Source organism: Callithrix jacchus, chromosome 5 (assembly GCF_049354715.1).
Source record: "Callithrix jacchus isolate 240 chromosome 5, calJac240_pri, whole genome shotgun sequence".
NCBI classification, from domain to species: Eukaryota; Metazoa; Chordata; class Mammalia; order Primates; family Cebidae; genus Callithrix; species Callithrix jacchus.
In genome coordinates this window covers 131,963,021-131,976,000 of record NC_133506.1, presented here as the reverse complement: position 1 = coordinate 131,976,000, position 12,980 = coordinate 131,963,021, and the positions used below count along the sequence as shown (strand labels likewise).

Here is a 12,980-nt window from a genome sequence, read left to right as displayed (position 1 = left end):
TGGTCTTGAACTCCTGGCCTCAAGCAATCCTCAGCCTCAACCAAAGCACCGTGATTACAGGTCTGAGCCACCACACCTGACCAGACACTTACCTTTTTTTTCTTTTTGAGACAGTCTCAGACCCAGGCTGGATTGCGATCTTGGCTCACTGCAACCTCCACCTCCCAAGTTTTAAGCGCACAGCCTCCCAAGTCGCTGGGATTACAGGCACCCGCCACCACACCCAGCTAATTTTTGTATTTTTAGTGGAGACCGGGTTTCACCCTGTTGGCCAGGCAGGTCTGGAACGCCTGACCTCAGGTGATCCGCCTGCCTCGGTCTCCTAAAGTGCTGGGTTAACTACGCCCGGCCTCAGACACTTACTTTAAAATGCATCATTTAATCTTCATAACAATCATTTAAATTGGTTATCCCCATTTCATAGATGAAGAAACAGGTTTACCGGGAGATTAAGTTACTTGCCCAATATCTGCCTGCCGCTAATGACAGAGCGGGAATTGGAATCCCAGGTCTCAGACTCTAGAAGCTGCAGAGCAAAAATTCGTATTTTCCCTTGTCTCAACACTTCTCCCTCTTTGGACTGATCGCCCCAAAGTGCAGGGGTCCACAGTCCCAAGCGGTCTGAGAAAGTCCCCCCATTAGGGACACCGTCTGCTGACTGCGAAGCGCTTCCTCCGGCTTCGCTTTCTCACGGTCAGCCCCAGAGGAAAGGGCAGGCAGAGGCAGCTCCCTTACAGACGGGGAGTTCCGTTCCTGTAGGGGGAACCCCACCTCTTAAGTCCCTGGGGATGAAATCCAGTGTCTTTGGTCTCCTGCTTTCTGCTGGGCGGGACGTGAGCCAGTTCCCCAGCCCAGGATGCAGGACGTGGGGTCCACCTCCGGTCCTCCCACCCTTGGTTTCCTTGATTTGTGAGGTGGGACTGCCCCTGAGATCTCAGCAACCGCGGTCTCACTGCGGCCGCGAGCCCCCGTCTAGACCTCCACGATTCCGGACTCCGGATGCCCGGACTCCTCGCGCAGGCGCGCTCCAGCGAATGGCTCCCCGCTGCTGCAAGGGCCGACCGCGGCGGAGTCCGCCGCTATCCCATCAGCCCGGCCAGACAGGTCCCGCTCTCACCCGCCCGGGTCTTCCTGCCTCTCCTATCCCATCCTGCTCTGCGGCGCGGGGGCAAGATGGCTGCTGAGAAGCAGGTCCCTGGCGGCGGCGGCGGCAGCAACAGCAGCAGCAGTGGTAGTGGCAGCGGCGGTGGACGTGGTGCCGGAGGGGAAGAAAATAAAGAAAACGAACGTCCTTCTGCCGGATCGAAGGCAAACAAAGAATTTGGGGATAGCCTGAGTTTGGAGAGTATCCTAGAGTAATCGGGCCTAACACGGAATGACTACGTGTCGATCTGGAGGGCTGGGGGCCGGAGAGACGGCGGGTCCCGGCACATCCTGGCTGGAGAGGCCGAGGGTTGCAGTGTTTCTCGCCCTTACTTTTTGGCGCTCAGAGTTCCGGGGGCTCTGTTTCTCAACTAGTCTTTCCTCGCGTCCCCTCGCCCTCCTAGCTAGGTCCTTTTCTTCCAGTGGCACTGGCATATCAGGCAGGTTTTTCCAGGTGACACTATAGCCTCCCCTCTGAGCTCCTGCTTTGGCACCTTGAGCCACTGAACTGGGGAAAGGAAACTGCAGTCTTGACATTTCGCTTAATAATTTTGTCTGACAGTCGTCGCAGACTGAGTAGTAAAACCTACAGGTTGATACTTTGAAAGTGAAGGTAAAGATTGATTCCTAGGAAAAGCTTGTGGTCCATTTTGATTATAAGTTACCGTAATTAATATCGTTTGTGTCATTTTTTTTCTGATGGATCTGTAGGCATTTTGTCGTGATGAGAGTCATTAATATAAGCTAGGGGAATCGGTTTCTGGTTTTCATCAGTGTGTATCTACCTTAACTGAGTGCTAGTGGTACTGTTTGTGGCCCTTTGAAATGAGTAACAAATGGAGAAAATGTAGGTGAGTTTCTGAAATAACATATTGAGCTTGACATCTTAATGTACTTAAAGTTTTCAGGGGTTTAGAGTTAAATTTTTAGAATTAGTGGTAATAGTTTCAAGCAGATGTTAGCAAGCCCTAATTTTACTGAGAACCTTATTAGTCATTTTTTGTCCCTTTTTAGTCATTGAGAGAGTCCTTTTAGTGTTCACTCTTTTATTTATTTATTTATTTATTCCTTTCTATGGCAAGATACTGAAAGTACAGTGTTCACTATTTTAAAATGTCTCTAGAGAAGCATTAAGGAAACATTAGAAGAACTATAACTATAATAGATGTAGATCATTGGACTTTCTAAAGTTTAGTACCTAATCTTAAATATTTTCAGATTCTTAAAAGGAGAGTTTGGTCAGTTGTTCTTCTTTTAAAAGAAAAACCTTAGTACTTTTATGCAAACTGTGGCCTAGCTTGGTTGACATATGCCAATCATAGACTCTCTAAGCATCATCGCTGTTAAGGAAAGGTAGATTTGGCAGGTGTTGGAGATTATGCAAATGGAGGCTTACTACATGTCATTTATAACCTGAATCTGTTTCAATGAATAAAATATGGGGTCTAGGTGTAAATTGGTGTGAACCACCCCATTTATAGTCAATATTTAGAATCCAGCAGCTTAATTTAAACTGGGTTTTGCCAGTGGCCAGTAGTGCTCTCCTTCTTTAGTTTGAAAGTAGTGACAGTTTAGGCAATTAGTTTTTCTGTAGCTTAGCCTTGTTCTCTGCCATGATAGATATTGAAAATGGTTACAAAAGATCTCACTCACTAACCTACTAAATGTTTAATGTGTTGTGGTTTGACACAAATAGAGACTGGTGGTACAGGTTTTGGTTTGTTTGGATTCTTGCTGTTGTAAGATTTTCCTTAATCCTGACTCTAGTTCTTCAGATTATTAAGGAATCCCAGCAGCAGCATGGTTTACGGCATGGAGATTTTCAGAGGTACAGGTTAGTATCACATACAAGATGTATGGAAATCACTGTGGGACTTCTTTGCTTTTGTTAATATCCTGTTTGCTATATCAGAAAATATACCTAGAAAGTCTAGCATTTTTCTTTTCTTTTTTTTTTTTTTTTTTTTGGTATGGAGTCTCACTGTCACCCAAGCTGGAGTACAGAGGTGCAATCCTGGCTCACTGCAGCCTTTGCCTCCCGAGTTCAAGCAATTCTCCTGCTTCTGCCTCCCTGGTTCAAGGGATTCTTCTGCCTCAGCTTCCTGAGTAGCTGGGATTACAGGCTTGTGCCCCCACAATTTTTGTATTTTTAGTAGAGATGGAGTTTCACCATGTTGGCCAGACTGATCTTGAACTCCCGACCTCAGGTGATTCGCCTGCCTTGGTCTCCCAAAGTGTTGGGATTACAGGCATGAGCCACTGCGCATGGCCTAGCACTGAGTTTATACTGAATTCTCAAAATATATGTAATTTTTAAATTTAAAATTTTATGAATAGGCTGGGTGCAGAGGCTCAACGCCCGTAATCCCAGCACTTTGAGAGGCCGAGGTGGGCAGATCACCTGAGGTCAGGAGTTTTAGACCAGCCTGGCCAACATGGTGAAATCCCATCTCTACTAAAAAATACAAAACTCAGCCGGGCATGGTAGCAGGCATCTGTAATCTCAGCTACTTAGGAGCTGAGACAGGAGAATCGCTTGAGCCCTGGAGGCGGAGGTTGCAGTAAGCCAAGATTGTGCTACTGCACTCCAGCCTGGGCAACAGAGCAGAGATGGTATTTTACTAGAGAGCATTTTTAGTAGAGATGGGGTTTTGCCACGTTGGCCAGGCTGGTCTTGAACTCCTGACCTCAGGTGATCTACCTGCCTTGGCCTCTCAAACTGCTAGGATTACAGGAGTGAGTCACCCTGCCTGGCCTAATTTTTGTATTTTTAGTAGACATGGGATTTCACCATGTTGGCTAGGCTGGTCTTGAACTCCTGACCTCAAATGATCTGCCCGCCTTGGCCTCCCAAAGTGCTGGGATTACAGGCGTGAGCCCCCACACCCAGCTAAAGATCTTTTTTTTTTTTTGAGATGCAGTTTCTCTCTTATTACCCAAGCTGGAGTGCAATGGCGCGATCTCGGCTCACCGTGACCTCCGCCTTCTGGGTTCAAGCAATTCTCCTACCTCAGCCTCCCGAGTAGCTGCAACTACAGGCTGCACCACCACACCCAGCTAATTTTTGTACTTTTTAGTAGAGACAGGTTTCACCATGTTGACCAGGATGGTCTTGATCTCTTGACCTCACTAGGTGATCCACCCGCCTTGGCCTCCCAAAGTGCTGGGATTATAGTCGTGAGCCACCACGCCTGGCCCCCAGCTAAAGATCTGAATAAATGGATTCATACTTCTCACTGGACCCTCCAGAGTTTTTTGTTGTTGTTAAAAATAGATTCATACTGTGAGAAATTTTTTACCAATTTTTATTTCTGCTCGTAATGTATGAGTGTTTCATTTGACTTTTATGTAAAAGGGTAAATAATACCTAAAACTGCTATTAGGGGTTGAGAGAAAAAAGCCAGTTCATAAATTGAACCTAGACTATTATTTCATTTATTTATTTACTTACTTACTGAGACACAGTCTCATTCTGTCACCCAGGCTGGAGTGCAGTGATGCTGTCTCGGTTCACTGCAACCTCCGCCTCCCGGGTTCAAGCGATTCTCCTGCCTCAGCCTCCTGAGTAGCTGGGCCTACAGACGTGTGCCACCAAACCCTGCTAATTTGTGTATTTTTAGTAGAGACGGGGTTTCAGTATGTTACCCCTGACCTCATGATCCACACACCTCAGCCTTCCAAAGTGCTGGGATTACAGGCATGAGCCACTGTGCCCAGCCTATTTATTTATTTTTATTTCATTTTATTTATTTATTTGAGACAGTCTCATTCTGTCTCCCAGGGTGGAATGCAGTGGTGCAATCTTGGCTTACTGCAACCTCTGCCTTCTGGGTTCAAGCAATTCTCCTGCCTGAGCCTCCCAAGTACCTGGGACTATAAGCATGCACCGCCATGACTGGCTAATTTTTGTATTTTTGTAGAGATGGGGTTTTACCACGTTGGTCAGGCTTGTCTGGAACTCCTTACCTCAAGTGATCTGCCCTCCTTGGCCTCTCAAAATGCTGGGATTACAGGTGTGAGCCACCATACCCGACTCCCTGAAGTAGTATTTAAATATTATTTTATATACCATATTACTTTGACTTAAAGCTTGGTTTGATTTTATATATATATAATTTTTTTTTCTGATTTAGTCAAAATGTGTATATTAATTGAACATCTGTGTGCTAGACACTGTTCTAAGTCATTACAGAAAATTTAGAAATGAAATCCTAGCCTGGTGTGGTGGCACATGCTGTATTGCCAGTTACTTGGGAGGATGAGGCCCAAGAATTGCATAAGCCCAAGAGTTCGAGAGCAGCCTGGGCAACAGAAACATGGTGAGACTCTGTCTCAAAAAAATAATTCTTCCTGCAATAAAAAGGATTTATATTAGTAGGCAACTATGTGAGAACATAATTATAATGTCACACACTGTAATAGAAGGAAGAATAAAGAGGTACTTGAGGCCGGGTGCAGTGGTGGGCGCTTGTAATCCCAGCTACTTGAGAGGCTGAGGCAGGAGAATCATCATTTGAACCTGGGAGGTGGTGGTTGCACCACTGCACTCCAGCTTGGTGACAGAGTGAGATTTCATCTCAGAAAAAAAAAAGCTACATGAGCACAGAGGAACAGGCTTGGCATAGAGGTGACGTTTATAGTGCTTCTTGGCAATAACCTAATTGGCTTCCTTATTTTTCTTCAAATTTGCATGCAGTTCTTTCTCCATGTGTCTGGTGTCGTTCTAGTCTCCTTCAGGATGCCCCTTTCCCTGCTTTACATTCATTAGAATCCTCCTCATTCTTTTTTTTTTTTGAGACAGTCTCACTCTGTCGCCTAGGCTGGAGTACAGCGTCACTATCTCAGCTCACTGCAACCTCCACCTCCCGAGTTCAAGCAATTCTCTGCCTCCCCAGTCACTGGGATTACAGGTGCCTGCCACTGTGCCCAGCTAATTTTTGTGCTCATCTTCTTGACCAGGATGGTCTTGAACTTCTGACCTTGTGATCCACCTACCTTAGCCTCCCAAAGTTCTGGGATTACAGGCGTGAGCCACCGCGCCCAGCCCCTCATTCTTTCTAGGCCCCACCATCAGTCTACTGCAGCCGAAGGTGCTAACAAGAGAATGATTACTCATGTCCATTCAATTGACATTGCCTTGTTTTCTTGGTTGCCATTGTCTCTGCATGATCATCCTCAACTTTAATGTGGGTTCCTTGAGCATGGGCACTATGTCCCCCATCTCCTTGTGTTTCCTATAATACCAATCATATGCCCGCCCCCCCATGTTTGAGTTGTTCAATAAATGTTTAGGGCTGGGCACAGAGGCTCATGCTTGTAATCCCAGCACTTTGGGAGGCTGAGGTGGGTGGATCGCTGGAGTCCAAGGACTTTAAGACCAGCCTGGGCAACATGGTGAAACCCTGTCTCTGCAAAAAGTACAAAAATTAGCCAAGTGTGGTGGTTGCACCCTTGTAGTCCCAACTACTCAGGAGGATGAGGTGGGAGAATTGATTGAGCCCAGCTGTAGTGAGCCAAGATCGCAACACTGCACTCCAGTCTGGGTGACAGAGCAAGACTCTGTCTCAAAAAAAAGGAAAAGAAAAAAAGTTTGGAAGCTGATATGTGATAATTATAGTAACAGTAAGTATAATACCCCAAACTGTTGACCCTTGACCTTGCCTTATTACATAATTTATTATTCAAAATAGTCTCAGCTTGGCTGAGTAAGTATTGTTTGTGGTTTCTTACAGGGGCTACTGTTCCCGTAGACAAAGACGTCTTCGAAAAACACTCAACTTCAAGATGGGGAACAGACACAAATTCACAGGGAAGAAAGTGACCGAAGATCTTCTAACTGATAATAGGTAATGACTGCTCTGTGCTAGTTGCAGATTACATCCTGCTAATGCATTTATTGAGCAATCACAATGTCCTAGACTTCACACTAAACCTTTTAATTATCTCTGGTGACTCTTTTTTTTTTTTTTTTTTGAGACAGAGTTTCGCTCTTGTTACCCAGGCTGGAGTGCAATGGCACGATCTCTGCTCACCTCAACCTCCGCCTCCTGGGTTCAGGCAATTCTCCTGCCTCAGCCTCCTGAGTAGCTGGGATTACAGGCACACGCCACCATGCCCAGCTAATTTTTTTTTTTTTTGTATTTTTAGTAGAGACGGGGTTTCACCACGTTGACCAGGATGGTCTCAATCTCTTGGCCTCCCAAAGTGCTGGGATTACAGGTGTGAGCCACCACGCCCGGCCCTCTCTGGTGACTCTTTCAGCAGCTCTGTGGGGTGGGCATTGTTTACTCTTCCTGTGTTCTAGGGCAAGGAAACTGAGGCTCAGAGAGGTTCAGTAGCTTGTTCAAAAACTGTGTTGGGGCTGGACACAGTGGCTCACACTTGTAATCCAAACACTTTTGGAGGCCAAGGCGGGTGGATCACTTGCAGTCAGAAGTTCAAGGCCAGCCCGGCCAATATGGCAAAACACTATCTCTACTAAAATGCAAAAATTAGCCAGGTGTGGTGGTGGGCATCTGTAATCCCAGCTGCTCTGGAGGCTGAGGTAGGAGAATAGCTTGAACTTGGGAGGCAGAGGTTGCTGTGAGCTGAGATTGCGCCATTGCATTCCATTCTAGGCAATAAGAGTGAAATTCCATCTCAAAAAAAAGAGAGGTGATTCCCTCTCTCAGCTTTGGAGCTCCCACCCTCTGTCTCTGTACAGGGAAGTTTCTTCCTTCTCCCTTTGCCCCTTCTTGCCTATTAAACTCTTTGTTCCTTAAAAAAAAACCAGAACCAGAACTATGTTGGGATGGCAAATGTTGAAGTCAGTGATTAGAATCCAATTGATTATTATGTAAGGTTTCTAGAATGTAAATTCCAATGCCTAAAACTAGGGGCTTAAATCAATATATATATATTTTTTTTGAGATGGAGTCTTGCTTTGTTGCCAGGCTGGAGTGCAGTGGTGCAATCTCGGCTCACTGCAACCTCTGCCTCCTGGGTTCAAGCGATTCTGCCGCCTCAGCTTCCTGAGTAGCTGAGACCACAGGTGCGTGCCACCACACCCGGCTAATTTTTGTATTTTTAGCAGAGACGGGGTTTCACCATATTGGCCAGGATGGTCTCCATCTCTTGACTTCATGATCCGCCCGCCTCATCAGCCTCCCAAAGTGCTGGGATTACAGGCGTGAGCCACCACACCGGCCTTAAACCAATATATCTTAATGAAATTGAGTGGTGTGTAATTTTTTTTTTTTTTTTTTTTTTTTTTGAGACAGAGTCTTTCTCTGTTGCCTAGGCTGGAGTGCAGTGGTGTGATCTCGGCTCACTGCAACTCCCACCTCCCAGATTCAAGTAGCTGGGATTACAGTCACGTGCCACCACACCAGCTGAGTTTTGTATTTTTAGTAGAGATAGGATTTCACCAGGTTGGTCTCGAGCTGATCCACCCACCTTGGCCTCCCACAGTGCTGGGTTTATAGGTGTGAGCTGCCATGCCTGGCTGGTGTGTGAATTATCATAGGAGAGCCCTGTATTTCAGTGCTGAATGCACCAGTGCTTAGCATTTCCAGAAGAATTTTAGTTTGTCAAGCAACATATAGTGAAGGTCTCCAGGTCTTCCTCACACTTATGGGCCAAATTATGCTCCTGCCACCTTTTGTGTAAATGAAGTTTTATTGGAACCCAGCCACACTCATTTACATAGGCATTGTTTATAGCTACTTTTGTGCTACATCAGCAGAGGAGTTGTGACACACGAGGTACAGGAGAGGAGGCATGGTCCTTGAACCTTATTGACTTTCATCTTGTTGAAAGATGTTGGTCAATGCAAACCAGGGAATGCTACAGCAGAAGTGCCATGTTGTGTATCATTTACTGTTCAGCATTCTGAAGCCTTGGAAAGGAGACTTGAGGTTGAAGGCTCTTGACAGGGAAGTCAGTAAGCCTGCATGGAGGAGGCTTGACCTTGAAGGATTCGCAAGAGTTAAGAACATCCTGTGTCTGGGGAAACAGCATGCTCTGGTATCTGTGCATGCGGTCTAGGAACTGGAAAGCTCTGGACACTTGCTAGCTGCTACTCAGGCAGTGAAAAGGCTGTGAGCTTGGTGTGTAGGCCACAGTCAGAAAACTAGAGCCTGGAGACCATCATAGGATGCATCATTAAATCTGATGAGAACACCAGTTAGGAGAAATCTCTCTTGCCCCTTTTTTTGAGACAGTCTCACTGTCACCCAGGCTGGATGGAGTGCAGCAGTGGGATTATAGCTTACTGCAGCCTTAAACTGCTCCTGTGTCACCCTCTTGAGTAGCTGGGACTAAAGTCGTGTACCACCATGCCTACCTAACTTTTCTCTTTTTTTTGTTTTGTAGAGATGGGATCTTGCTATGCTGACCAGGCTGGTTTCAAACTCCTGGCCTCAAGCATTCCTCCCACCTCAGCCTCCCAATGTGCTGGGATTACAGATATGAGCCACTACACCATGGCTGTACTCCCTTATGATCTCAAGATCCTTTACTGTGAAGAGTCAAGGCTAAGCTGAAGTTTAAGACAGATTGATGAAGGCAGCAAAGAAAGATTCACCTCTATAATAATAAAGTAGTTAAGTAACTTATTGAGCTTAGTAAGTGCCAGGCTCCGGTCTAAATGTGTTATTTCTATTACTGCATGGGAGAGTGGTGCAGAGAAACGTTTGTACTTTGCCCACAGTCACGCAGCTAGTAAGTGGTGGCACTGGGGTTCTAACCCAGGCTCTGGAGCTCTTTTGCTCATCACCACTTTAATACACTGCCCCCCCCCTTTTTTTTTTGAGACGGAGTCTCACTGTTGCCCAGACTTCAGTACAGTGGCACCATCTCGACTCACCACAACCCCTGCCTCCTGGGTTCAACCTCAGCCTCCCCAGAAGCTGGGATTACAGGCATGTGCCACAATACCCAGCTAATTTTTTTTTTTTTTTTTGAGACGGAGTTTCACATGTTACCCAGGCTGGAGTGCAATGGCACGATCTCTGCTCACCGCAATCTCTGCCTCCTGGGTTCAAGCAATTCTCCTGCCTCAGCCTCCCAAGTAGCTGGTACTATAGGTGTGTGCCACCATGTCCAGCTAATTTTTGTATTTTTAGTAGAGACGGGGTTTCACCATATTGACCAGGATGGTCTCGATCTCTTGACCTCGTGATCCACCCGCCTCGGCCTTCCAAAGTGCTGGGATTATAGGCGTGAGCCACTGCACCCAGCCAATTTTTGTATTTTTTAGTAGAGATGGGGTTTTATCATGTGGACCAGGCTTGTCTCAAGCTCCTGACCTCAGGTGATCTGCCCGCCTTGGCCTCCCAAAGTGGTGGGATTACAGGTGTGAGCCACCATGCCCAGTAAATATACTGCTTTTTTTTTTTTTTTTTTGAGACCAAGTTTCGCTCTCCTTACCCAGGCTGGAGTGTAATGGCGCAATCTCGGCTCACCGCTACCTCCGCCTCCTGGGTTCAGGCAATTCTCCTGCCTCAGCCTCCTGAGTAGCTGGGATTACAGGCGCGTGCCACAACGCCCAGCTAATTTTTTTTTTTTTTGTATTTTTAGTAGAGACGGGGTTTCACCATGTTGACCAGGATGATCTCGATCTCTTGACCTCATGATCCACCTGCCTCGGCCTCCCAAAGTGCTGGGATTACAGGCTTGAGCCACCGCGCCCGGCCTGCTTTTTTTTTTTTTTTGAGATGGAGTATCGCTCTTGTTGCCCAGGCTTGAGTGCAGTGGTGCGATCTCCACTCACTGCAACCTCTCCCTCCTGGGTTCAAGCAATTCTCTAGCCTCAGCCTCCCGAGTAGCTGGGATTATAGGCACCCACCACCATGCCCAGCTAATTTTTGTATTTTTAATAGAGACAGGGTTTCACCATGTTGGCCAGGCTGGTCTCGAATGCTTGACCTCAGGTGATCTGCCCACCCAGACCTTTTAAAGTGCTGGGATTACAGGCATGAGCCACCGTGCCCGGCTTAAGGACTTTTCTAACTGGGTTGAGATGAAGGAGGTGTTGATTCAAAGATGAGGCCAGATAGTGTGCCTGGACTGTGTCTGACAGAATTTAGGAGGGGTAGGTCACAATTCTGGGTTTGCCGAGTTCGAGGCAATAGAGGCTTTTCAATGAGATATGTCCGGTAGATGATAAGAAACCTGAGTTGAGTCCAGGTTGCGAATACAGATACTGGTTTAGAGTCGCAGCTAATAATGCCAGAAGAGTTGTTTTGAGAGTGGCAAAAGAGGGAGAGTATAAAAAAAGTTGAGAAGCTGAAGATTCCACCTCAGAAAATATCTGGGTCTGCTGATGGCCTTTATTGTCTCCCCTCGTCTGTCTCTCATCTAGATACTTGCTTCTGGTTCTGATGGATGCTGAAAGAGCCTGGAGCTACGCAATGCAACTCAAACAGGAAGCCAACACTGAACCCCGAAAACGGTTTCACTTGTTATCTCGCCTACGCAAAGCTGTGAAGCATGCAGAGGAATTGGAACGCCTGTGTGAGAGCAATCGTGTGGATGCCAAGACCAAGTTAGAGGCTCAGGTTAGTGCCTTAACATCCAGCTTGTTTTATTGTGGAGAATCAAGACATTTTAATTAATTAATTTATTTTCAGAGACGGGGTTTCACCTTGTTGGTTAGGTGGTTTTGAACTCCTGACCTCAGGTGATCCACCCACCTCAGCCTCCCAAAGTGCTGGGATTACAGGTGTGAGCCACCACACCTGGCCTCATGATGTTTTAAAAAGCTACAGTTAAACAAAACAGAGTTTCTTAATGTTAGAAAGTGATAGAAGAGGAAAAAACTTTACTTGCTTTTAAAAGGTGAAGTTACTCTTTCCCCAAGCGGCCTGAGGTAATCTGTGAAAATGGTTCGCTATTCAGTTGATCCGGAGAACCCCACAAAGTCATGCAAATCAAGAGGTTCCAATCTTCGCGTTCACTTTAAGAACACACGTGAAACTGCCCAGGCCATCAAGGGTATGCATATACGAAAAGCCACGAAGTATCTGAAAGATGTCACTTTACAGAAACAGTGCGTACCATTCCGACATTACAATGGTGGAGTTGGCAGGTGTGCCCAGGCCAAGCAGTGGGGCTGGACACAAGGTCGGTGGCCCAAAAAGAGTGCTGAATTTTTGCTGCACATGCTTAAAAATGCAGAGAGTAATGCTGAACTTACGGGTTTAGATGTAGATTCTCTGGTCATTGAGCATATCCAAGTGAACAAAGCACCCAAGATGTGCCGCCGGACTTACAGAGCTCATGGTCGAATTAACCCATACATGAGTTCTCCCTGCCACATTGAGATGATCCTTACTGAAAAGGAACAGATTGTTCCTAAACCAGAAGAGGAGGTTGCCCAGAAGAAGAAGACATCCCAGAAGAAACTGAAGAAGCAAAAACTTATGGCATGGGAGTAAATTCAGCCTTAAAATAAATGCAACTAAAAGGAAAAAAAAAAAAAAAAAAGGTGAAGTTAGCATCTTTTGTTTATAAGCTCTTGATTTTTTATGGTTTTTTTTTCTTTTATTGAGACGGAGTCTTGCTCTGCTGCCCAGGCTGGAGTGCCATGTGGCACAACCTTGACTCACGGCAACCTCTGCCTACTGGGTTCGAGCAATTCTCCTGCCTCAGCCTCCCAAGTAGCTAGAATTACAGGCACATGCCACCACACCCAGCAAATTTTTTTGTGTTTTTAGTAGAGATGGGGTTTCACCATGTTGGCAAGGCTCCTGACCTCAGCCTCCCAAATTGCTGGGATTACAGGTGTGAGCCACCGCTCCCAGCTTTTTTCTTTTCTTTTTTTTTTGAGATGGATTTTCACTCTTGTTGCCCAGGCT

General features: G+C 46.3%; 1 protein-coding gene across 1 annotated transcript in view; it reads left to right on the top strand.

The window, feature by feature from the left end:
* The first annotated feature begins 1,157 nt into the window (after nucleotides 1-1,157).
* Nucleotides 1,158-12,980, top strand: part of SRP68 (signal recognition particle 68) — a 41,709-nt gene continuing 29,886 nt past the window's right edge. Inside the window, exons 1-4 of the mRNA XM_002748749.7 lie at nucleotides 1,158-1,345; nucleotides 2,911-2,977; nucleotides 6,876-6,989; nucleotides 11,486-11,681. Of these exons, the coding sequence (XP_002748795.1) occupies nucleotides 1,174-1,345; nucleotides 2,911-2,977; nucleotides 6,876-6,989; nucleotides 11,486-11,681 (549 nt within the window). The 5' untranslated portion in view covers nucleotides 1,158-1,173. The remainder of the gene's footprint in view (nucleotides 1,346-2,910; nucleotides 2,978-6,875; nucleotides 6,990-11,485; nucleotides 11,682-12,980) is intronic.